Source organism: Chaetomium tenue, assembly GCF_020726465.1.
Source record: "Chaetomium tenue strain MPI-SDFR-AT-0079 chromosome Unknown F5144scaffold_2, whole genome shotgun sequence".
In the NCBI taxonomy this organism is placed as follows: Eukaryota; Fungi; Ascomycota; class Sordariomycetes; order Sordariales; family Chaetomiaceae; genus Chaetomium; species Chaetomium tenue.
This window is the reverse complement of record NW_027117330.1, coordinates 3,569,253-3,592,495: the sequence shown is the minus strand read 5'-3', so window position 1 is coordinate 3,592,495 and position 23,243 is coordinate 3,569,253. Positions and strand designations below refer to the sequence as shown.

General features: G+C 54.9%; 10 protein-coding genes and 1 non-coding gene across 11 annotated transcripts; 7 read left to right on the top strand and 4 right to left on the bottom strand.

Annotated features, from left to right (window-relative positions):
- Positions 1 to 127: 127 nt before the first annotated feature.
- On the top strand, positions 128 to 200 carry F5144DRAFT_t55. Its single transcript has one exon. It is a non-coding gene; the product is annotated as a tRNA-Trp (tRNA).
- Positions 201 to 657: 457 nt separating this feature from the next.
- F5144DRAFT_485341 (uncharacterized protein) lies at positions 658 to 1,621 on the bottom strand (the record flags this gene model as incomplete). Its single annotated transcript, XM_066785492.1, has 3 exons — positions 658 to 906; positions 1,021 to 1,395; positions 1,502 to 1,621. The coding sequence occupies 3 exons, from the start codon at positions 1,619 to 1,621 to the stop codon at positions 658 to 660; spliced, it is 744 nt and encodes a 247-aa protein (XP_066646892.1).
- Positions 1,622 to 4,460: 2,839 nt separating this feature from the next.
- On the top strand, positions 4,461 to 4,963 carry F5144DRAFT_465693 (uncharacterized protein; the record flags this gene model as incomplete). The annotated part of the gene is made up of 2 exons (XM_066784992.1): positions 4,461 to 4,492; positions 4,582 to 4,963. Coding segments are annotated over 2 exons (414 nt in total), but the record flags the coding sequence as incomplete, so codon positions are not given.
- A 2,443-nt stretch (positions 4,964 to 7,406) lies between these two features.
- F5144DRAFT_563217 (uncharacterized protein) lies at positions 7,407 to 8,908 on the bottom strand. The gene has a single exon (XM_066788361.1). The coding sequence runs from the start codon at positions 8,696 to 8,698 to the stop codon at positions 7,547 to 7,549; it is 1,152 nt and encodes a 383-aa protein (XP_066646890.1). The 5' UTR covers positions 8,699 to 8,908; the 3' UTR covers positions 7,407 to 7,546.
- Positions 8,909 to 9,527: 619 nt separating this feature from the next.
- On the top strand, positions 9,528 to 10,403 carry F5144DRAFT_599977 (uncharacterized protein; the record flags this gene model as incomplete). Its single annotated transcript, XM_066791042.1, has 1 exon — positions 9,528 to 10,403. The coding sequence occupies one exon, from the start codon at positions 9,528 to 9,530 to the stop codon at positions 10,401 to 10,403; it is 876 nt and encodes a 291-aa protein (XP_066646889.1).
- A 1,567-nt stretch (positions 10,404 to 11,970) lies between these two features.
- F5144DRAFT_506501 (uncharacterized protein) lies at positions 11,971 to 13,753 on the bottom strand. The gene is made up of 2 exons (XM_066786470.1): positions 13,372 to 13,753; positions 11,971 to 13,286 (listed from the first exon to the last, which is right to left on the bottom strand). The coding sequence occupies exons 1-2, from the start codon at positions 13,413 to 13,415 to the stop codon at positions 12,212 to 12,214; spliced, it is 1,119 nt and encodes a 372-aa protein (XP_066646888.1). The 5' UTR covers positions 13,416 to 13,753; the 3' UTR covers positions 11,971 to 12,211.
- Positions 13,754 to 15,346: 1,593 nt separating this feature from the next.
- Positions 15,347 to 16,045, top strand: F5144DRAFT_545393 (uncharacterized protein; the record flags this gene model as incomplete). The annotated part of the gene is made up of 3 exons (XM_066787360.1): positions 15,347 to 15,606; positions 15,908 to 15,938; positions 15,971 to 16,045. The coding sequence occupies 3 exons, from the start codon at positions 15,347 to 15,349 to the stop codon at positions 16,043 to 16,045; spliced, it is 366 nt and encodes a 121-aa protein (XP_066646887.1).
- Positions 16,046 to 17,891: 1,846 nt separating this feature from the next.
- On the top strand, positions 17,892 to 18,285 carry F5144DRAFT_527695 (uncharacterized protein; the record flags this gene model as incomplete). The annotated part of the gene is made up of 1 exon (XM_066786863.1): positions 17,892 to 18,285. One exon carries the CDS (start codon positions 17,892 to 17,894, stop codon positions 18,186 to 18,188), a length of 297 nt encoding a protein of 98 aa, XP_066646886.1. The 3' UTR covers positions 18,189 to 18,285.
- Positions 18,286 to 18,684: 399 nt separating this feature from the next.
- On the top strand, positions 18,685 to 20,365 carry F5144DRAFT_618884 (FAD binding domain-containing protein; the record flags this gene model as incomplete). The annotated part of the gene is made up of 4 exons (XM_066791948.1): positions 18,685 to 18,708; positions 18,764 to 19,009; positions 19,123 to 19,757; positions 19,837 to 20,365. Exons 2-4 carry the CDS (start codon positions 18,770 to 18,772, stop codon positions 20,363 to 20,365), a joined length of 1,404 nt encoding a protein of 467 aa, XP_066646885.1. The 5' UTR covers positions 18,685 to 18,708; positions 18,764 to 18,769.
- A 291-nt stretch (positions 20,366 to 20,656) lies between these two features.
- F5144DRAFT_599974 (uncharacterized protein) lies at positions 20,657 to 21,409 on the top strand (the record flags this gene model as incomplete). Its single annotated transcript, XM_066791041.1, has 2 exons — positions 20,657 to 21,161; positions 21,219 to 21,409. 2 exons carry the CDS (start codon positions 20,657 to 20,659, stop codon positions 21,407 to 21,409), a joined length of 696 nt encoding a protein of 231 aa, XP_066646884.1.
- Positions 21,252 to 22,795, bottom strand: F5144DRAFT_128865 (uncharacterized protein). The gene is made up of 2 exons (XM_066782282.1): positions 21,846 to 22,795; positions 21,252 to 21,784 (listed from the first exon to the last, which is right to left on the bottom strand). The coding sequence occupies exons 1-2, from the start codon at positions 22,552 to 22,554 to the stop codon at positions 21,576 to 21,578; spliced, it is 918 nt and encodes a 305-aa protein (XP_066646883.1). The 5' UTR covers positions 22,555 to 22,795; the 3' UTR covers positions 21,252 to 21,575.
- Positions 22,796 to 23,243: the final 448 nt, after the last annotated feature.

Sequence of the window (23,243 nt, the reverse complement as noted above, 5' to 3'; positions counted from 1 at the left end):
CCAATAGTGGAATAGGTCGTATTGAAGTCGTCGAAGTAACTGCTTTGATTTACACCGAGCACATTGTTATCCATGGGCAATACGATATAGGCTTGCGCCTTGCTCGTTTCAAAGTATCCAATAACAGGGCCCTATGGCGTAATTGGTAGCGCGTTCGACTCCAGATCGAAAGGTTATCCGTTCAAGTCGGGTTGGGGTCACATGTTCTGTTTCTTTTTTTGATTATTTTTAATAACATTCTTGCAACTCCACTACGAAAAGGGGGATGCTACCTTAGATGAAGTAAAGATATTATTCAAGCTTTACTTGATGAGCAAGAATGGTTTATTTTAGTTGTTCAAGTATTAAAGGATGCCTATATTAGAGTAGGTTTTCTTTCCGCTGTGATGGGCCTTGTCCGAGAAAGAGACCACAGCTCACTTACCGAGTTTACAAATCAAGCCATATAAGCGCTTGGGTCATGCAAATCTATTTCTACCGTATTAACCCCAGCCAACCTTTTCAATAGAGGCATGCCGCTTTCTAACCTCTGTGGACTTCGCCATTCTATCCTCTGCCCTCCCTCACTCTCACTCAAACGACCGGGATTACGAGCGAGTGCTTCTCCCGGGCCGTCGGGGTGGAGACGTCGGCTCCCGCAGGCCTAGTCTTCCGTTTTCACCCATCACTTGTGTTAAGGCTCGAGGACGATGCGCCTGCTGTTGCCGTGGTGGAGGGCGAGGGCGAGGGGGCGAGGGGCCACTTGGACGGGAGCGCATCGCCTCCGCCGGCGTGCGGGAGTGATAGCGGGAACGATGGAGCCTCGGGGCGGATCGTGCCTCCCGTGTTCATCGCCCCGACTCCCGCCTCTTTGCCCTTCCGGGGCTGTCTCGCGCTAGACTTGGAGCCCCGACCGCCCCGGACGGTCTCCTAGGTGTCCGCGTTGTCGAGGGCCGAACCCGCGCCAGAGTGCGGTGCTGATGATGCGTGCTCGCTGTCGCTCTGCTTCTCGTCCCGCTTCGCGCCCCGCTTGTGGCTTACACCCCTGGATTTTGGCCGGGCCGGTCCACCTGGATTGGCCACCGGCGGCGGGGCAGGGGCGGGGAGGGCGGGATATTCGGCGTCATACCGAACGCGGAGGTCCCGGAACTCCCGGCGACCAATGACGAAAGCCGTCTTGAGTGCTCCGTAGGCTAGGCGGCCGAGGCAGAATGCGGCTATGCCAAAGCCCCAGGTGCACGAGGCCATGCAGAAGGTGACGACGAGGACCGGGACCAGGACGCAGAAGGCCAGGCCCACCCAGAAAAGAGTGAAGAAGAGGAAGCCCGCGACGAGGGCGAAGAGGACGAACAGGCCGAAAGTCAGGAAACAGACAACCGGCATTGATGCAAAGAATGCTTGGGCGAGGTAGAAGGTCTGTTGCAGCGAGGTTAGGGCTGCACCTGGTCCGCTCATGCATTGGGGCAGGGGTCATGTCATGCATGGTATGTATGTATGGACTATGGAGCAGTCTAGAACTTACGAAGCGCAAGGGCTGCTCGGCATAAAAGGTTTTGGTTCTGATCCACACGTCCCGCCGAACATTGGGAGGGGCGAGACGGTCGACCTGGCGATGTGCGAACTCGAGCACATCGTTTGCCATTTTGCCTAGAACCATGATGACGGTGGGCTTGATGCGATTGCGTGGTACGGTGTTGCAGTGTTGGGATTCCCGGATGCTGCTCTTGATGGAGTCTGTCAAGGTTAGAATGCACAATGAAACGAAGGGAATGGAGCAAGTTAACGCAAGCTGACCGCTGAAGGGGAGATTTGGGGGCATTGGTGGGAATGGGGATTGGGGAACGAGCACATCAGCACCTCGTGGCTGCCGCCAACGCGTTGAGGCAAGGAACATCATTGCTTGGGTTGCTTGGGAAGGGGCGTGGCTGTAACATTGCTTGGCGCTTTTTCCGGGACCCCGAGCCTCGGGTGCTCAGCCAGGAGAGTGGCAGGGTCGAAACCCGCCACGCCGGCCTGCAACTTACATTTAGGTACCTTAAGGTAGGTACCTACCAAACCTCATCGCCCCAGGCCCCTAACATGGTGGACCTCCTAATCATCTTCAATGCCCGAAGAATGGCCTATCTTCGCCTGGAAGGGATCTCGGGTATGTTACGGCCTCATGGTGACAAAGAGCTCTCTCATGAGTCTCATCATCTAGGGATGACAGGTGATGGTCGTCTGCTCGCGATTCGCCCAGAAAACGAAATGCTTTCACAATAGGTAATTTCCATCTCTCCCACCACTGGGAGTGGTTTTATAGGTAAGGCACCGTAGGTAGGTAGCCAAGCTAGGTACCTATGCCTTACGCAGTCTTTATACCCATCAGCTCGTCTCCTCTTGAAAACAAACTCACCCTGAAATGCATGCCGAGCTCACATGCCACAGCGGTCAGCGGACCCTTGCCGCCTTAGTTTCCGTGTAGGGATGGAGGGAATCCCCGGGCTTCGTTTGGCATACTGAACAATGCAAATAACTTGAGCATGTCAATATTTCTTAACAAGAGATTCCAAATGGGCACCTGGAAAAAGGCACATGAAGCATCTCGCAATGTGACCAGCCCGAAAACACGATGCAGCCACCTCTTCTCAGCCCTGGAGCCGCGTGATCGACTCATTTTCCAGTCCTCTTCGCATTGCGAGATCCAGCACCCTGGAGGTTGAAGTATACCGTAAAGTATATATATAGCCCTACAAGAACCCTGGGAAATATATTCCCTTTTCAGCAGAAACCTGAAGTTACTCCGAGCAATATCCAGGATACTAACACCGACTCATACCAATCACTTCAATACCATTGTCTCTAAGAGCCACGGCACTTGCGATACCTTCGTGCAGATTCAAGGCATCCTCAATACCCCTAGGGATATAACTAGTCCGCTAGCAGCCAGTTTGGCCATGTGTCTTCTGCATGGAACTATCGACTACTCCTGCCCACACCGGGAACTCGTCAACAAAGTCAAATGCGCCAAAGAGTTTAGGTGGGTGCACGTGGGAGCAGGCTCCCCCTGCACCCAGCTCCAAAATGCGGACGGCTATACATCTACGAGGACCTGGGTTCGCTGCGGTGCATGCCATGACACCTGGATCACTCAATGGCGCGATTATTGGGTGGGCACATGGACGGTTCACTTGGACAACGCGGAATCCAATGTGCTAGTGCACGACCGGATATCGAAATTAAAGGCGTCGTTCGATAAGCGGGTCACGGCTACCTTCAACAGATGGTTTAGCTCTGCTGCCAACGTTGGCTCCCCAGAGCTTTATGTGCAATTTGAAGTAGAGGTAGATCGTCTGTTAGCCGAGGCTCAAAGGACAGTGGGCGGAATATTTTGAACCCCTTGTCTACGCTCGAGGGACAGGGCCTTTGGGTGTCGATAAGTAAGCCGACCATTACCGCCATTCCAGCCGCTGGACCGGTGAGCGATAGGAAGTCGCACAAGAGCAGATTTACCGAAATAACGGTGAGCTTGGCCGTTGAGTGAGGGGGCAAGAGAGGGGGGGGGGGATAGATTCGCAGGCGTGGGTGGTTGGTACCGCTAAGTACCAGACCTTACAGGTAGTCATCCCTGGACTTTTATGGGCGGGATTATTGCTAGGCAGTGAGCAGGCTCTTAGGGAAGCAATAAACGTTATTATTCATACAAATAATCAGGGAATGGAGGAATGGCGCTGTTTAAGAGTGTCTCGGATGGATGCAAATGGATATATTACATGCAGGTAACGGCCACCTCGTAGTATGACTGTGGCTAGATATGTTTAGCAATGTATATAAGTGTCTAATCACAATAGATCCGCCGTGTTAGAGTGTCTCTCCCATGTTAGACGTTTTGAATGAGGTCATTAGCGTTTCACGCCTGTTTATTCTTGGTTGTTGGTATGATCTATGCGTCGTGGTAACTTGCCATGATCCGTTTTCAATGCCGTAGACTGTTGTATAATAATAGACGTTGACTTGAACTGAATGAACGATGGAAGGATAATTACCTACGTCTAAATGGCCCTTCTGTGCGAATGTCGCGTGAAGCATGCATCAATTCATTATTTAAAGCTGCCTGGAAACTATCGGCCGTCCTCATGCTCTGGTGCTCGATGTCTCTTTCTCCCTTACTAAGAGCCACCCTACATCCTGCGTGACACAAGGCCTTGAACCAGTTCCTAAACAGGATCGTTGACTCATTTACACCTGCAGGCTTGAATGGACGCAGGGAATGTTCATCAGGCTTGGAGGGGGTGACGTCCCATAAATCTATGCGTTTCATGCGACATTCACGCAAGCATGCTGGGATTGGGGCCGGATTTTGGCGCTGCGCCAAACAAAACGGCAATTCTTCTTCACTGCAAGGTGGGCTGGTCTTGATTTTCATCACACATCGCACCATCGAACCTGTATCAGTCTGATCCAGCATGGCAACTCCAAGTGAGACACCAGGGCTCTGCCCGGATTGGGTGCTGGCGAGCGGCTCCAACGTGCAGTAGGTTCCGATTCGCAGCGGAGACCGGACGGGAATCGTGGGGTGAACTTGCTCGGACACGAGGAGGCTGATGCTCCCCTTTCTTCCAGTGTTGCGCGTGACCGTGCTTGGTTTTCCACGTACACGGCGACCTCATATGTCATGACGAGCCCGCTGGAAGCTCTCGGCATTGGCGACGTTCATCTCCCAGTCAAACCATTCCCAAAGCGCTCTGGCCCCAGAGCTTACGGTTCTCTTCATCTGCGGAACGTCCTCCACATGCCTACCTCCGTCTGCAACATTGTCGGCAATCCGGGTACTGGCGATTATTCCGACATTGTGCTCGCGGGCCTTGGAGGCGGCGGGAAAGATGCGGTGATTACCGCACAGGATGGTCGACGGCTCGGATACTTTGTCAGTCGCCACCTCTGGGTTCTTAAGCTCAGTGGGCCTCCTATCGGCCCTATTGTTGGCCCTTTCATGTTCGAGCCAGGGACGCGCTAGGTATGTGATCAACGCACCTGGCCTGACTCGGAGCGCCAGAGATGGGCCGCAGTACGGGCTGGTCGCTTGGGTTTGGATCACGGTACCAACCGGGAGGTGTCGGATGGCGGCAAGGTAGACGAAAATGGGGACACAAATATGTAGACACAAGGCGTCTGATGTTCGGATTCCGCACTGGACCGTCGAACCGGCTTCTCGGCCGGTCTACCTATAACATTCCTCGCAAGATGTTACTCTTGATTGCAACGGGAAGATCGCGGGACGGGTGCTGTCCGGCAGTCTTGGATGCTGTGCAGTGCAACTGGTGTGAGCAGGTGATGACCGTAATACGCTATAGTATCTTACATCGGTTGGCAGCGAGCCACCTCTCGTGGGAGGGAAGGCGATGGGGGTTGTGGTCGGGAATATTGAAGGTGGGTGGAAGGGGTAACCAGCTACGAACCTCTACTGTCCCAAGACTGAGCTCCATCGACAAAACCCAGACCTGCAACGGCTGCACGACGCACCGGCCCGGACCACGGCATTGTCCAGCCCCCCAACTTGTGGTGCAGCACTCCCCTTTGACTGAAGACGTTCGTTGCATGGGGTTGGGTTTTGCAGCTCTCGGCGGTGGCCACGGGGTGGTTGAAGCTCATCCGGCAGTGTCAGCTTCGTCGTTGCTGTGACCACCCTCCCACTCCCGATAGCTCAACCGACGGACACCCTAAGACTGAGCTTCTGAGATGACCAAGGCCAGATCAAGGAGGTACAGTAAATTATGCTCCAGTGGGTGAGGTGGTGCTGCGTGGGTTCGTTCCAAGAGAGCGGCTCCCGGGGTCACTCCAAGAGTCCAAGCCGCCGCGCCGGAAAGGGCAAGGGGCTTGTGACGTTCTCGGCCTCCTTCCACCAGTGGATGTTCATGTCCGCTGGCCAAGCGCGCCACCGGCTGTGGTCCGCACTAGGACATTCACGCCACCTTGCCACCACCTAGAGTTGGGTCTGAACATCTCGAGACGGCACAGTTTGCAGGACCGGAATTACCAGTTTCTGGGCATTGGCCAACAAGCGTGGACCGGCTACAGAAAAGCTCGGAGGTAACCGTGGCAGTCCATAGGTTGGTAAAGGATCCATCCCCCTTGTTCTCGACACTCCTTGCATGTCAACGCTACGCGGGGACCGCAACGGACCAGCCATTCTGATTGGGTCTATCACCAATGACTGACAATGATGCCCCGCAACAGCACAGCCATTCCCTCTCATTCCCAGCGGGGCTGGGACTTTCTGGTCCTTACACGCGTGCCAATGCGAAGCAAGTGCTCCCGCACATCACCCATCACCATGCCTCCCTCCCATCACCGCCCGTCCATCTGTCCGCCTTCACACGCTGCGCGGCGCCTGCCCTGCCCCTTCCTTCCCGGAGGAACGTCAACCTAACCCCAACCCCCCCCCACCCGCCTAACGCCTCGCCGCAGCGAAGAAGTCAATCGGTCGAGTGGGCTTCTCCGTATCCTTATTGAGGATCCTGGGCGGCGGGGCGACGTCCTTCTTGACGAAGGGCAGCCTCTTGTAGGCGGCTAGCTTCCGAGTCGCGGCCGCGTTGGCTGTTGGGCCTGGAGCCGTCTTGTTATTTGGGGCCAGCGGGCTGGGGGCCGTCCTGTTATTCGCGGCCGGCTGGCCCAGAGTCGGCTGCCGAACCGGAGTCCTGCTGTTTGTAGACGCTGCCGGTCTGGTCGACATGTTGAATGAGAGATAAGTAGCTGATTGGGTTGGGAAGCCGGTGTGGCGGGAGAGAGCTTGGCAGATCTGAGGTGATGAAGTAGGACTGGTTGGTTGGCTGGAGGGTGCGGGATGGGGAGCTGTGGGGGTGGAGTGGAGGGTAATGCGAGGGCAGGGCCCGGTCTTATATATCGTGAAGAGGAAGTGACTCGACTGCGGGTATGATGATGCTCATTGACACGGCCCTCGGTGACTGGCGTGCTCAGAGCGGGTTGAGACGGGGAGAGGCACGGCACTTTGGATGAGGACGACCACGCCGCCTTAGGTGAAACGATCACGCCGCATCAGATGAGACGACCGCAATTTAGCTCATGATGGAAGTTTCAAGGTTGAAAGATATGAATAGATTCGACCGGGTTGACAAATCCCGAGCGGTCGCTACGCCGCTTTGGACGGGCCCGACCACGGCAAAGCGAATACAAGAGCAAATCAGCTCGTGATGGAAGTTTCAAACAATGAAAGATATGAAACAGATTCAACCAAGTTGACAAATTCGGGCAGTCCCTACTGTAGATAGCTGCTGAAACGTTTCGTCTGTCTTCAGTTTCTGTGCCCGTCTGCCGCCGAGTTACAGAGCCTGAAGTCCCTCATGTTCACACACATGCTGTGGCTTATTGCCAGTGAAATGTAGAATCCGCCAAGTGTTGAGGGCAAAATGGAACCGCCCCAAGCTGTGCAAACTAGGTGGCGCTGCAGCGCATGTGAAGAGACTGAGAAAATCATGTCTAGTTGACGCTATTGCTACCTGAGATCTCGCGCTCTTATTATACACCAGCCACAATTTGCAGGTCGCCACCTAGCTCATGTCGGCTTCGCTTACTCGAGCTTGTCCGGGACGGGGGCATAGCTACGCACAGTATCCTTGCCTCCAAAGCGTTTCCTCAACCACTCCTGGCGCAACCTGGGTTTTCTTTGCCACTCGTCCGGGATCCAACCCCAGAACTCCTGCAGCGGGTCGTCCCAGTGAAGCCACATGGGATTTGGGGGGAGTGTCATGCCATCACAAGGTCCACGCCCGCGAATGGTCTTCGCGTAGACGACCGATGAGTTGTAGTCAATCAGAACGAGCCGGGGCATCGTTTTTGGCTGCGCTTCCTCCGTAACACCAGAAGGGAACTTGAGAACAACGTTGCGTGCAGCCAGATCGCGCTGGTCGATCCCGCTGAGCCGCAGCTTCGCGTCGCCATCCAAGACTCTTGCGAGCACCTCCAGGCGGTATGCGTCGTCAAATCTAGCGGCGGAATAGAGCTCCCGGAGGCTCGGCCCCTGGATATACTCGATAAGGATGAGGCGCACGGGGCGGGATTGTATCGTGCTGCCAATCCTGATACCGATGGTAAAAGTCCAGGAGCCAAAATACCTGGGAGCAAAGGCGCCAGTTTGCTTGACGTTTTGCAGATGCTGGTACGCGGCGGCCTCGCGGCTGTAGTCCTGGTCGGCAAGCCAGGTCACATCGCAGGGCACGCTCTCGGCGATCTTGCTGGCAAAGGAGTAGTACAGCGGATCGTAGATTTTGGCCACTGCCTGGAAGGGGGCCGGAACGGCGGGCGCCTGCCCGAGGGCCTGTCCGGGGGAGGGCTTTGGAGGCATTGGCGCGATGGTGCAGACGGCCAGCTGGGCGCCTCGCCCATCGACGACAGCGAGGGGGCGGGTCACCAACAAGGTGCAGGTGCGCGGGGTGGTCGCGGCGGTCGCGGAGGTCCCAGCGATCGGGGTTGCCGGTTGCAGCGGTGGGTTGGCCATGACGAGCTCGGTCTGCTTGAGGGACCGCAGGGCCTGGTCGGTCACGGCAACCCGTGTTCCGGGGCCGTAGTCTCGCCCGCCAAAAGGGGCGGGCGGGATGTGGCTCGTGATGTTGACAGTGAAGTCCTTCTGGTAGGGGCAGGGCAGTGGTTTGTTCGGGTCCGCAGGGGGCCTCCATGTCTGCAGGGGGGGCTGCGAGACGATGGTTGTGGGCCGTGGGGGCATGGTGGGCGGGGAGTGGCACGGACAAGGGCGACGGGCCTGGGAGACTTGGTGTGAGCGAGGGTGTTTGGTTGTTTGCAGACTGGAGCAGGCTGCGGGTGGACTCGAAGAGAAGGTGGTGCCGATGGGCGGCGAGCCGGCTCGTTAAGATGTAATTGGACTCGGGAATGTTTGATAATTGATGGTGCAAGGTGCTCGTTGCGGTTGGTTGATTTGGTTCCGCGCAGCCTGTCTGTTGGCACGCACGAAGGCGGAATTCATCCAATCAAAGCGCTGCGTGCCTCTCTTATTTTTAGTCTCGACGGATAAGTAACTAACTACTGTGTAACCTTGATCTGTCCTCAGAGTCACAGCCTTCACGACTCAGATTGGGCCAATGGGGCCTGGTTTCACCGTTTCAGCCGCCTGCGCCAGTCCGCTTCCCCTTTCTTCGAGTCCCAAGACAGAGAGACGTCACCCGTGGCCTCGTCGCGACTCGAGACAGAGACCTCAGACATGGCGGCACACTGCCAACATCCCAAAATAGCCCGAGGGCCCCGAGATGGCGATGCATGTGTAGGTGGAATCTTGACTCAGTTCAGGTGCGTGATCGATCTGATGGTCGAACCAAGTCTCCCACCGGACCAGGTTGCCAGCCCGTGACAGCGTGACTTGGTATTACCTGCTTCACGCTCAACTTGCCACATATAAAATGGCAGCTTCCGCCTGCCCTCCAACTCCAAGACCGACTCTGCATCGCCTTCAAATCAGTCCCCAAAGCCGTTTCAGTTCATACCTACCTAGGTACCTACCTTAACCCACTCTCAAGAGCATCCGAAAGGCCAAAGCCAAGATGGCCGCGCCCGCCCTCCGAACCATCCGCCAGTCCTTTGACGATGCGCTCCCTAACTATCCCAATCCCAACCTGGGCGTTGCTGCCCATGCCAGCATTTCGGGTGATTCAACACTCAACACCGATCCTCCCCACTTCTCCATCGCCGCCCAACAGAACTGGTTCAACCTCGGCAGGATCGTCCTTGGCCACGCCAACATCGCCGGGCCCAACCACGCAGTGAACCGCGAATGTATCTATTTCAACGAGGTGGGCACCTACCACAACAGCGAAGGCGACGTCGTCCGTTCTGCCGCCGAGTATCTGCTTCACCCCGTTAACCAGGTCATCGGTGGCCTCGGTGCGCCCATCCGATGCCAGTCCGAGGCCACCACAAACCGGATCCGCAGCGACATCACCTACTACCGTGGGCCCCTTGCGCCCGTTGCCCCCACTCCCGGGAACCCCGGGCACGGGGGGAACCCAGAATACAAGGCCATTGCCGTCGTCGAATTCAAGAAGCGCGGCGTCATCAAGCCGAACGAGTTCACCACCGCCAACCGATTCGCAAATCCAGCCACTCCACCCACCCAACAGCAGCTTGATGACGCCGCCATGGCCGCCCAAAACAGACCCAACCGGAGCTATTTTGCGGGCGACGCTCTCATCCTGATCAAGCAAGCCGCCTCGTACGCCATCGCCCACCGCACCCCTTACGTGGCCCTGTTTGATTGGGACTTCCTCGTCCTCGTCCACTTCACCCAATTAAATCTTAACAATAAATACGCCGGCGACTTCTGCGAGGTGCAAGTCATCCCATACGCCCAGTCGCAAACGATGCGGGCTGCCCTGCTAGGATTCATGGCCCATGCCCACACCCATGCTCCCGTCGTCTAGAGGTCCATCTTTGTGTAAATAGCAGCGGGAACTGCTATTGAGGTCTGGTGTTTACGTTGTTGCAAGAGGTGGAAGGGGGGATGCCCACCTAGGTAGATAAAGATAAGTGGTTGAAAAATTCGACTTAAAGGTAATGAAAGTCGAAGAAAGAAAGGCGATAGAGGTAGAACAAAGAAAGATGACGGCGAGCTACATTCCATTAGCCCGTCCCCTAATTGCATACTCGATCTCTTCTATCACAAAGGGCATCGAGGACTATCTCCTGTAAAAGTCTTCGCTCCTCTAAAGCCTAGCTTTGATGTAAGAGCGTATATCCTCGTTGATAGAACTACTACCTATCTACTAGGATCCTATTATCGTTGTAAATCTATTTGCTGAGACCGGATTCGAGCTCCTCTTCTTATCTACTTATAGCAACGAGGTGAAGATATATAGAGAGGGAATTTTGGGACTGTAGACACTGGTCCCCGCGGACTGTACTACGTGACCTTTTCTTTTGAGGCGTACACTTCCAGTTCGGACTGTGGCCCAGACCTTCCGGATTGTACCAGGGGCCACAGCCCGAAGTATGCCGCACCTGGAGGTCATCCAACAAACCTCAAAGCCTATAAGCAGATCTTAGATGTACGTTACAAAACACCTCGCAGTGACCGGGAGGCTACAATGTAACGGTACGTTGCCGGCTTGAACCCTCCGATCCGCTCGATCTGCAACCCACTCCTTCCCTTAAGCAAACAACCGTTGCTACCTACCTACCTTCCAAAGCGGTTATTCAATGGCTTAGAGTAAGGAAGGCACGGCTTCAACAAAATAAGCCTGATAGGCTTGTGGGCTGGAGAGGGGAGGTTCGTTGCCACGAACTGATCTTCCGGCTTGTGGAGATCTGCTTTGAACCGCTAAGAACCACCACCACTGAGTCACTTAACCAGCATGTGTGAAACAATTAAGATAAAATATTCCTGCGAGCATCACGAGGAAATCGATAATCCATGTGAGAGAGCCAAAGCAGCAGAAAGCAACAACAAAAGCACACCATGCACGGAACGTTACGATCCAAACCATTACACGCCTAGCGAAATGCTGTGCAATGCTTGCCACTCCGCATGGTTTGCCAACAGTTATAACGAAGGTTGGGAGAAGAAATGGAAGCCCTGGCTCGATGGCTCGGAGTGGAATGCGAACTTGCACAATCAGATCAAGCTGTTGAAGAAATCATATAAAAGCAGGATCAACGGCGACCTTGCGCGGTGGGAGGCTGAGAACGTTGGTTTCGCAATATACGCCAACTATTCAGCAAAGCTAGACGAGCATTGGACCGCGGTGCAACCGACACTCAACATGTTCTGGGACGCGGCGGACCCGAGTCACCCTGCACCCTTTGAAAGTGCCAGTGGTTGATTGCTCAGATACTGGTGGCCGTAGATCCGGTTCCCATCGAACATATTCATGAGTCTTGCAGGGAGGATAGCAACGTGGACAGCAGGAGCAACAGCAAGCGGTTGTGGCAAGAGAGCACGCTTCGTGGATACGGTGGCTGTCCACACAACACACATGTGGGCTACACAATTTCGGACGGCGGAGATCGAGAATTCATTTTCTGGGGTTCAGGCGGGCTGGGATCACCAACCTTGGGGCCTTTCGGCTGGCCGATTACCGAGAGCAGCTCTGGGCGGATTTGAGAGATTACCTAAGATACAATACAATTCTTAAATGCCAATTTTCCATGCCTTTGAGGCTGCTCTGCGGCCGTGATATGATGAAAACTCTGGGTAAAGAATCTGCGTAAGTGCTGTCTAAAGTCAGAAGTTTCAAGGAGCAACCTCCCTCCCGGTTTTCGCACTCTCTTTCAGTGCCTCAATGATTCTCAGCACTTGGGCTGCCTGCGTTGCCGGTACAGGCACATCCTCCTCCTTCCCGCTCTCCACTGCCTTCGCGAACAACTCATAAAACTTGAGGTAAGTATCCGGCTCAACAGTCGGGTAGGCGCGGTCCACAACCACCCCATCCCCCCCAAGGACAGAGAGGCGCCCAAACTCGGCCTCGGTCTCCCTGCCAAACCCGGCATCCGTTGCCTTCCCACCGCCCCTGAGCTGTCCCTCCTGCGGATCCAACCCCGTCTTGTGATAGCTCCCCTTGCTCCCCCTAACCCAGAACCTCACCTGCTCCGACTCCACACTCACCACCCCAATCCTCACATACACCACCAGCCCCGTCTCCTCATAACTCAACATAGCCGTAACACTATCCGGCTCATCCCCCTCCCCCTCCACCCCCTTCACCAACCTCCCCTCCCGCTGCCTCACAAACCGCCCATACACCGCACTGGGCATCCCAAACAACACAAACACCTGATCCAGCAAATGCGTCCCCAAATCAAACACCACCCCCCCCCCCTCCGCCATCCCCATCCCCGCCTTCCACCCCCCGGCCACCGGCGGCTGAATCCGCAACCGATCAAAATGCGTCTCGAACTCCACCACCCGCCCCAACACCCCGTCCTCCACCAACCTCCTCACCGTCAAAAAATCCGAATCCCACCGCCTATTCTGATACACACATAACACCCTCCCCTTCTCGCGCGCCAGCGCCGCCAGCTCGTCGGCCTCGCGCGCGGTCGGCACGAAGGGCTTCTCGACGAGCACGTGCTTGCCGGCGTCGAGGGCGGCGCGCGCGAAGGGGGAGTGCGTGTTGGGCGGGGTGCAGAGGATCACGATGTCGAGGGCGGGGTCGGCGAGCAGGGCGTCGAGGGTGGTGACGTGGGTGATGGTGGGGTGGTCGGCGGGGGCGGAGTTGGTGGGGGTGGGCGTGCGTTGCAGGATGGAGTGCAGGCGGAGGGTGGGGGTGAGCGCGATGAAGGGGATGTGGAAGACTTTGGCGGAGAGGCTGTACGGGGTTGGTTAGATTGGGGATGGGTGGTGGGTGGTGGGTTGTGGGTTGTGGGGTGTTTGGGGGGGAGTAAGAGACTTACCCGTAGCCTACGATGCCGACGTTGAACTGCTTCGGGGAGGACATGTTGTTGGTGTTGGATGGTGTTGCTGGTGATTAGGGATTGCCGTGATTGCGAGTGTGACGACGAGACGATCATATAGCGGATGAGGGATATATCATAGGTTCAGCGCATTATTAATACAATGAAGTGAAGTCATTGCCTGAGTCAGGGTCTTTCGTGTCGTTGCGGGGTAATAGTTGAAAGTTCCAGTCTCGTATGGCTGTGGGCCATTTGGACATCGGGCCGACCACACTGGAGTTGCTTGGCATGACGTTTCCTCTGGGAGTCATCAAGCGATCAACATGGGTATAGGTGAAGACAGCAATCGTGCTTGGTAATACCCTCGTGTATTTAATCTTAATTCACAGGCAATTGTTTACTTCTCAAGTTTACGGTACAAAATCTAGGCTTGTAGCTGTCCTTCTCAAACTCAGGGGTTGGAAAGGGGGTGGCCTGTTTCCAGGGTTAGGGTTAGACTGCGCTTGTGTTGACAACCCCCTGAACTTACCCCTGAGCCCAGAAACAAAACAGCGTCGAAAGCAACTTTCGCTGTTTGTGAGCTTTGAGTCCAACTTTGTTTGATGATACTCGAATGTCTGAAAAGGTGAAGTATGGGTGACTTTGTTGTTGGAATACATAGCCATACGAAACCATAAAAGCCACATTGACAAACCCAACCACCTTGGCTGACTTACAACTGCGTTAATTCATGTTGTCAACCAGGGTTCCGAGGTTATTGGAATATCACCCATTAGTATTTTGGTAGGCTTATTATTGTCCAATTCCTTGTTATTAACAATGAACTCTGCAAGTCCTCCACCTTCTGCCGAACCTGAAGAGTAATCTGTTTCGCTTAGTCGTCACCAGCCAGGGCCGGGGCTCAGCCCTCTTTCATTTTCCATCCAACCCTGTTGGCCTTGTTGTTTGTTTATGAGGACAATTTTCACATCCCACTGCCATTATGGGCTCTTAACCTTGAGGCACAGTGGCTTCCTGCACCGAAACACTCGTTTCCACCCAAGAACACAACCCATTATTGTATCAATGTCCATGGTCCCTGTCGTAATTAGTTCAAGTCCTCTGAGACACAAGACCAACCACCAGACTTCCAATACCATTGTTGCCTTGTCTCGACCAGACTCTTACCAGTTTCAGATTCCGCTTGCTGCCAGGTGAGGACCTATGGCCATGACACTCCATAATATTCAGAGTGACTATGAATCCCTTGACGTGTGAAACATGTCATATGCGTGTATGCTTTTGGTGCTTCCTGAGACTTTGAATTGTTGGTATTTCAGCATCAAGACATGACCTCCTGATAAAGATAATTCACTTCCCCACGCCCAATTTCTTGTTGGAAGCCCCTCCTTGTGCAACTTTCTCTTACCACATGCTTCCAAACCAAACGACATCAGAGCATGAACGACTTTTCGGAATCGAGCCGCGTTATTCGCCGCCTGTTAAGAGCGGGTCTGTGGTTACCAGGCCGGCCAGCCATTTTCCCACAACAGCCCGCTTTCGATTTTGGTTCTCACTTCCCTTTCTCCCCTCCTCCCACAAACCAAATTCTTCCCCTTCTACTTCCTTTCTGTGCTCGCTCCCTCTGCAAATCTCATCAACATTACCATGATCATCAGAGCCATCTGAAACGAAGGTTCGCTCTACTATTAGCTCAGTCTTGCCATCGACAACTCCCACTCCAACTTTGTTGGCCGACCGATCGGCTCTCCCTCCAGGCACCGGTGGGCTGAAGCTCCGGGCAGCAGTATCGCATGTTGTGGCAACAGTAAGTTCTGATGTACTCTTCCTCCCTCTTCCCCTGGCCGCCTCATCCACACCCCATCATTTCCACCTCACTTGTGCTAGCAATGCTTTGGGTGGCATTGGCTTGCTCGATGAACCTACTGTCACCTCATCACACCTTTCCCGCCCATGGCCGTATTGGTGGCCAGCGATGGCAACAACTCCGGCTTCCAACCTGGGCCTGGGCATTGCTCTAGTATCTTGGTTTCGTTTTGGTGATCTCGTCGCTGACTTGGCAACCGTCTTCTTGCAGAATCAAATGGCGGGACAGTCTGCGGACTGGATTCCCAGCGAGCGGTATTGTTTTGGACCACCTTTGGCGTGGTGGTTGTCACCGAAACTGCAGCGAGAGACACTCGACTTTCCCAGTTATGCCGGTGCCAATCCGGCCTGCGCATTGTTGACCTTGAGGTAAGCTCTTCAACTCTGGCATCTCGATCAAGTCTCATGCTAATCTCCTTACCTCATTCAGGTGCCAGACAGAATGTGCCCGATTCATTTCCGTGTTGGTGGGGTCCGTCAATCTGGTACATGAAGCAGGCAAGTCATTTTTACGACACTCCAGTCCTAAGACACCATGATGACACACACCTCAAACTTTCTGAGCGGCTGAGGCCAGATGACAAATCTCTTTCTGAGTCCAAAACCGACGCTTCATCATTTCCTGTACTTCGGTCAGGGACTTCGCTGACTTGATGCTTCACACAGACAGATCTGCCTACCTTCCACCACTTCATGTCCCAGTAAGTTGCCCCCCTCCCCTTCCCCAACAAAGATCCCGCCGGCGATGATGAGTCTACTCTCCTTCCGAGTAACCGTGGGGAAATTCCGCCTTGGTCTGAGCCACTGAATCCTCTTCGTGTTAAACATACTCACTTCAAATTATTGCTTGCTAACGTTTCTTTTGATCAAAGTCAATAAATCGACACCTCATGCCATCCCGATGGACTTCAAATCGGACTTCGAACCAACGACCAGTTTTACTATCAACAACGGGCTCGGAAATGCACAATCCCCAGAAACGAGGCAAGTCCAAGCACTCTCTTCCAGTAACTTGGGGATGATGATCAATCCTTTTGTCCTTCTTTTGAGAACACACATGAGAACAACTCTAAATATCTGACCCCCACCTAAAATCGCCTTAACAACCTTCAACGTCGAGAACCATCTTCTGATCTTTTTCTCCTTCAGGGATACAACGGACACAAGCTGGCGTTCTTTTCTGGCCAACGGTTTCCTGTCAACCCGTCCTTGGTTGCCGGAGAGAAGTCTCCGAGGCATGGTATCAAGTAAGTGTTCCGGCTGAAGCCCTCATTCCCTCTTTGGTAATGATGATTCACACTCTCGTCTTTTTGAGCCTCAAAGGCATGATAATAATCTCCGTGTCTGAGCCATCCTTCCCGCCCCCGTCTTTGAGCTTATGGCCCTCGATCCGAGCTGACTCGCCACGAGCTAGGAGGGTTTCCACCCTCTCAGATTTCAGCGTCCCCGGGAGCATGAAAGCTAGCGCAGGTTTCTTATCGAGGAGTTCAGTGGGTACCGCTACTCACCCTGTTCCCACTGGCGCTCTTCAGTGACGAGCACCGTGGGCTGTCCACACCAGGCAAGTCTCACCATGGCAGCAACCCCCACAGCGATGATGACCAAATCGATGTCTGTGATCTGAAACTACAATTGATGACAACTCCATTTATCTGAGCTGCTCCCCTTATACATGCGTCTTTATGCGACTTTGCGGTCTTGGTCAATTTGGCTAACCTTTCCGCTCTCTAGGCGTTGTTTTGGCCGCAAATTTCCCCATGACCTGTCCGCGAGTTCGACCATCGCGGCAACCATGACACCATGGCATGGCAACAACGACAAGTGAAGATATTCGACACTTATCTCCTAAAGGGCCGCCCAACGCAGCGCCAGATCCTTTTGGCGGCTTGTTGAAAATCTCGGTGCAAGGCATGTTCCCCGTTCCCAAGGCCGAAAGCCCCTGATACCCCCTTTTTGGCACATGATGAAGACTTTGCCTTTGCTCTTCGACGCGAAGAATGAAGATTACCTTGTCGGTCTGACTGCCGATCACACCTGTTCTTTCCCGTCTTTTCTTTTGGCAGAAGTAGCGGCTGACCTGAGTGATGTTCAGACTTTCCACTCGAGCTGGTGTTCGGCTGGCCCGTCTTGGCCAGCGGTGCCTCTCCATGATGTGACATCAGGGGTGGCGGACCAAGGCGAGCACCTTTCTTCGGCGAGAGTCGGCGATGCAGCATGTCGACGCCACCACCCTCATAGCGAGCAGTAAGTTGTGATTCCCAACCCCTCGCTTACATGAAGTCTCCGTGATGAAGAGAACCCTCTTTCCAATGGCGTAAGAAGCCATATGATGACACACAAGGTTATCTGACCGAGGCTTCCTTGCTTTTGATCTACTTCACAATCCGATTACTTGACGTCGCTGACATGGGCATTGCCCAAGCAGGGATATTTATGGGTTATTTCTCGACAAGATGCTTCCAGCGGTATACAGGATATTAGCAGGCATTCACATCCACCATCCAACAGCTCCAGCCAAGACAGGAAGCAAGCAGCGAATGACGTCCGACAAGAACAGTTGCTGGCTTGGGCGGGACGAGAGAGAAAAATGATTCATACAATATCGTTTGGGTTAGCCGCCTTGGGACACGAGTGAACGGAGATCAGTATCTGCCATGCAGGCCTTGGTACTTGAGGCACCTCAGCCGACTGCTCAGGAGAACCATCTGTTCTATTCCGTCATCCAGAACACGAAGGGCAGGCCCGAGATCGACTGGGACGGCGTCGCGGCCGCCTCCGAGTCCAAGAATGCGGAGACCGCCAAGGTTGGTAGACTTTCTTTCGGTTTCAGTCCCAGGGATTGGGTCGTTACATCAATCCGAGTCAATCCGACCACTTCCGCAGACCGCCATATGAAAAGTCTTGGGTCATGGGAATTTGTGGCTGAGCCTGGCGGGTTCAATGCTATTTAGGTACCTACGAATACCATTAAGGGGATCAACGCCAGTGTCGGATTCAATCCGACGGCGACGTCAGCAGCCCAAGTTAGGCCAATCAACCGCCCAAAACCACCTTTCAGTCATCTTATTCATCTCGGCGCCATCAAGGTGAATACTGTTGGCGAAGCTGCGCATGGGCGAGATCGGCACGATTCATAGCCCGAGATGTGATCCGTTGCGTGGCTGGAGCTTGGCGGTAGAACTTCTATAATAATGCCCATGGATGGGTTGTTTTGTTCATAAATAGACTGGCTCACGCTAGAAACAAGTCATTCAACAACCTGATTCGAACTTCGAGGCCCGTATCTGTTTGCTTCGTGAGACGCAGTTCAGGTCAATACTTACTCAACACTCAACACTCAACACTCAACACTCAACACTCAACAGGATGGTGAAGTTAGGGTCTCCATTACTGGGCGCGCTCATGGCGGCGGCTAGCCTCTATGACACTGCCGTCGCAAAATCATGTGGCCCATCGCCGGCCGCTAAATGCGTCAGTTTTATCTCTCTCATACTCGGGCTGGTTAAGCTTGCTGAACCCTTAGCAGTGTGGAATGCTCAGCGGAGCCGGGTTGGGAGACAAAGTCCTCCTGCCCAACCAGACCGAATACACGGCCCGGCTTGGTTCGTACTGGTCTGTGAGCGCCGCTTTGAGTCCATGGTGCATGGTGCTCCCGTCCACGGCCGAAAATGTCTCCACAATCATCAAAACCCTGGTGTCGGGAAACTGTACTTTTGGCGTCAAAGGGGGCGGTCATGGGTCCTTCGCTCTTTCGAACTCGGTTGAAGACGGGGTCACCATCGACTTCGGCATGTCTTCCCATACTCTAATCCCCACAAAGACAGGACCTAACGGTTGACCTCAACAGCAAACATGAATGGAACCACATACGACCCACAAACCGAGATTGCGTCCATCTTGCCTGGCGGCCCGTGGCAAGAGGTATACGAAACACTGGCGCCGCACGGGGTTACAGTTACCGGTGGACGAGCGGGGTCGGTTGGAGTTGGCGGCTTCTTGACTGGCGGCGGGAATTCGTTCCATGCAGCATCCCACGGCATGGCCTGCGACACGGTCGTCAACTTCGAGGTTGTCCTCGCAGACGGGTCCATCGTCAACGCCAACGCCGAGCAGCACGCAGATCTCTGGGTGGCACTGAAAGGGGGATCCGCCAACCTGGGCCTCGTTACCCGATTCGACTTGAACGTCATCAAGTTCCCCGATGCAACAAAGCCGGATATCTGGGGAAAATTCATTGCTTTCGATCTCGCAGACGGCGACAGCGTCATCGACGCCATGGTCAATTTCACCGAGCATGCCCACCTGGACCAGAACACCTCTTCCATCATGTTCTTCGGCCACGTCCCGGCAGTCGGAGGCATGGTTCTCCAGCTCGGCCTCGAGAACACCAAGGGCATCGCCGACCCTCCCGCCGCGGCCGGCTACCTCACCGCCGGCAAGATCCTATCCACCACCTCCTCCGTCGTCCCCATGCCCGACCTCGTCCGATCAGAAAACCCAGCCCAACCAGCAGGCGTCCGGTAAGCCCTCCCCCCAAAAACCACCCAACCCCAACCCCAGCCCCCACCCACCCACTAACACCCCCCTCCTCCTAATTAGCAACATCTGGTTCACGCTCACGACCGCCAACGACCCCCGCATCCTCAAATACGCCGCCGCCCGCCACACCGCCGCCGTCGCCAAACTCTCCGCCGCCCTCCCCCCCGGCAACTTCACTACCATGTGTGCCTTCCAACCGCTCAACCACATCATCGCGCAGCATGGCGTCGCCAATGGTGGGAATGTTATGGGGCTGGACTACTGGATGCAGGACGGGGACGGCGCCGCCCGGGACGGGATGCTGTTGTTGTTTGAGGTGGGGGTGTATGGGGGGGTGGAGGATGAGGGGAAGGCGGATGTGGTTGTGAAGGCGTGGGCGGAGGAGGTGGAGAGGTATGCGGAGGAGCTTGGGGTGGGCTGGGGCTGGAGGTATCTGAACTATGCGGGGAGGGAGCAGGATCCGTTGGGGACGGTTGGGCCCGTGGCGTTGGGGAGGTTGTGTAGGGCGGCGAGGAGGTATGATCCGGAGGGTGTGTTTCAGAGGTTGCGCGGGTCGGGGTTTAAGATCCCGGAGGGGGCGTGTGTTTGATGGTGAGGACTGGGGGGTGGGGGGGGCTAGGATGTGCTGGTTGGGTACATGTAGGGAGGTAGGTAGTCTCTGATACCTAGTTACACGACGGTAGCACAGCCACCCAGCTTTCGGGTTCTTGCAGCCGAACAACACAGAGCTCGATCTTCACATTGCTGCCCGACTGACGGTCCTGAGTCATGGCCGGCCTCCGATTCTGGCTTATGCGCTCGTTTTCCCTTTCCCTTTCAGCGTCAGAAGTGACTCCGGCCCATGAACAATACATACCGTACTGCCAGAGCTCCTTGGTCAATGGCAGAACCGTTTCCCCTCGACGAATACAGGTGGACCGGCCACCCAAGAAAACTTTGGAGGGTCACACACGGCAACTCCCAATCTCGATGGGACCATGGAGATCTCCTCGCAGCAGACGACTCGCGCGTGTTCCATGACGAGGCTGAACTGAAGGAAGCAGTCGAAGATCATATCAACTGGTATAGCTCCCAACCAAGCTGTTTCCTGTCGGTCTTCAACGACGAGAACCACGCCGTGAACTGGGCCGCACAACGCGGGCGGAGGGATCCCCCCGCTTACATCCACGAGATCGACACGGCACGGCTGCCAATAGACACCGAGATCCTGGACATGGAGCTGCTGATGGACAAGTTGGGGATCGAGAACCCGTACTCGGCCCATGAGCTGCTGTTCCTGCACCGCATCCCATCCCAGTGCATTGTGCGTAGTAGAGCAGTGTCGGGGACCCAACATGAAACAAGTTCCTCTGAAGATACGTGGTGGCAAACCACCATCGAGCAAGGTATGCGCATCGTGCTACAACAAAGCAACGTTCCTTAAGCTGATGCTTTGGATTTAGAGGAGACAACTGGTTTCGACTTTTCAGAATTCCCGCTTTACGATTCCGATGAAGACTATTATGATTCAGAGGGTTTGGAGTACGGCTATGGATGGGGGGGTTATGACGACCGTTATGATTCCGATGAGTCGGCTGAAGAACGGAATCGAAACGACGATCTGCTCAAGATGATCGATGGCTTGTGGGACTGATGGTCGGGTAGGGGTTCATGTCTCAAGTCTGGAGATCATGGGTAAAATTTTCCGTTTCATTATTCATGGTTGTCACATTAGGATACTGCTGCGGGGAGATCCGTGGGGGCCGAGGAACAGAGAAAAGGTAGGTGTATTGAGTCCGATCCCTGTCCAGTCCAGACTTCTACCGCCCTCCGAGCGCATGGCCGCCGACGTAGCGTGGGAACCCCGAGTAGCCCACCCACAGCTCGCCAGTAAGAGGCGAGGTACCAACGATCTCCTTCTCGCGGCTCTTGAGCTCATCGACGTCCCAGGCGGCAAATACAACCTTACCGTTGAGGAACTTGGCCTCGGGCGATACGACCCAGACTAGGAAATCGGCGGGAAGGGAGACTGGAGAGAAGCATAGGTAAGCGCTGTATCCAATCAATAACATTAATAGGGTGAGCCTTACTATCGTCGAAGCTGAAAGGCAGCTTGGTGGTCTTGGACAGCTGGGCAGACATGGCTGTATCAAGGAAGCCCGGGTGGACGTGGTGGATGCGAACGTGGGGGTTCTCGGCGCCGAAGGCCTGCAGCAGCTTGACGGCGGCCATCTTGGAGCTGACATAGGCGCCCATGCCGGGGAAGGGAGGGAAGAAGATGCCGGCCGTGGTGAGGTTGACGAGAGTCGCCTCCTTACCCTCCCCATTGCCCAGCACCAGCGCCTGCGCCAGGGACAGCGTGCCTACCACGGTCGTCTTGTAGCCGTCGAGGAACGTGGCCGGGTCGGCTTCGACGAGCGGCACCACGGGCGCCAGCACGCCCGCCGCGTGGATCACCACGTCGACGGCACCGTGGGCGGCCGCAACGTCGGCGAAGACTTGGCGGAGTTTGCTGCTTTCGATCAGGTCCACGGCGTGTGACTCGACCGTGAGAGAGTCGTGGCTGGAATGGACCAACGCCATCGTCTCGGCCAGCACGTCCTCGCGTCGACCGAGCAACACGAGTGCCTTGGGGCCCGAAGCCGCAAACGAGAGCGCTGCCGCCCGCCCGATGCCGCCCGTCGCACCCGTGATCACCACCACCTTGCCGGCGGAGGAAAGTGCGGGGAGGGTCGGGTTGATCGCCGGATAGGTGGCCGAGTGTGTCACCTTGGTGTATGAAGGCTGTGGTGCTGCCATGGCTGATGCTGCCTTTTAATTCTTTCCGTGTTGGCCCTCAAGAGACTGGAATGTAGGGAGAGGCAGACAGGCGGAGATGTGCGGGGAAAACGAGAAAGAAAGAAAGGAGGCACACATAAATTGGCCACTTCCAACCTTCTTTATAGGTTCGAAACTGTGCCTCCCTCCTCCCGTCGAACTAGCTAGGTACCTAGGTAATTTTAAAGCCGTCCTTAATCCGGGTAGCATAAGCGAATTCCGCTCCAACGCGATGGATTCGAGGTCTATACCTCAATTTCATTGGACATCACTAAATGATTGACTCCATCTCCCGTACAAACCAACAGCACGGAACTTGTGTGTGACTTTTGAAGTGGGCGTACCTTATATGCGTTCACGGCCTTGTGCCCACCCTTTCTCTCGTGTATCCAGCTCAACTGCGGCTGCAAACTCCACAGGGCCAACAAGCAGCTCTAAGACCAGGGCCTTGCTAGTATTTTTGTGGCCCAAGTCAAACCGAGATCTCGATCAATTGACGAGTACGGCATGCCCAACGACCCCCCCCCCCCCCTGCTTGTTTCTTGCTAGATACCTACTTAGGTACCTACTTAAAGATTTAACCTCTGGCGCCGACTCAGTGGTCCCTAGTCTTCTTGGCCAAACCTCAAGGACAAACCAAAGGGCTAGGTCATAATTGTTGAGTGTGTGTG

Coding starts and splice junctions, on each gene's coding strand:
- F5144DRAFT_563217 (XM_066788361.1), bottom strand. CDS start 8,698: ATGCCCCCACGGCCCACAACCATCGTCTCGCAGCCCCCCCTGCAGACA.
- F5144DRAFT_506501 (XM_066786470.1), bottom strand. CDS start 13,415: ATGTCCTCCCCGAAGCAGTTCAACGTCGGCATCGTAGGCTACGG. Junction 13,287..13,371: donor GTCGGCATCGTAGGCTACGG/GTAAGTCTCTTA, acceptor AACCCCGTACAG/CCTCTCCGCCAAAGTCTTCC.
- F5144DRAFT_128865 (XM_066782282.1), bottom strand. CDS start 22,554: ATGGCAGCACCACAGCCTTCATACACCAAGGTGACACACTCGGCCACC. Junction 21,785..21,845: donor GCCTTTCAGCTTCGACGATA/GTAAGGCTCACC, acceptor GCTTCTCTCCAG/TCTCCCTTCCCGCCGATTTC.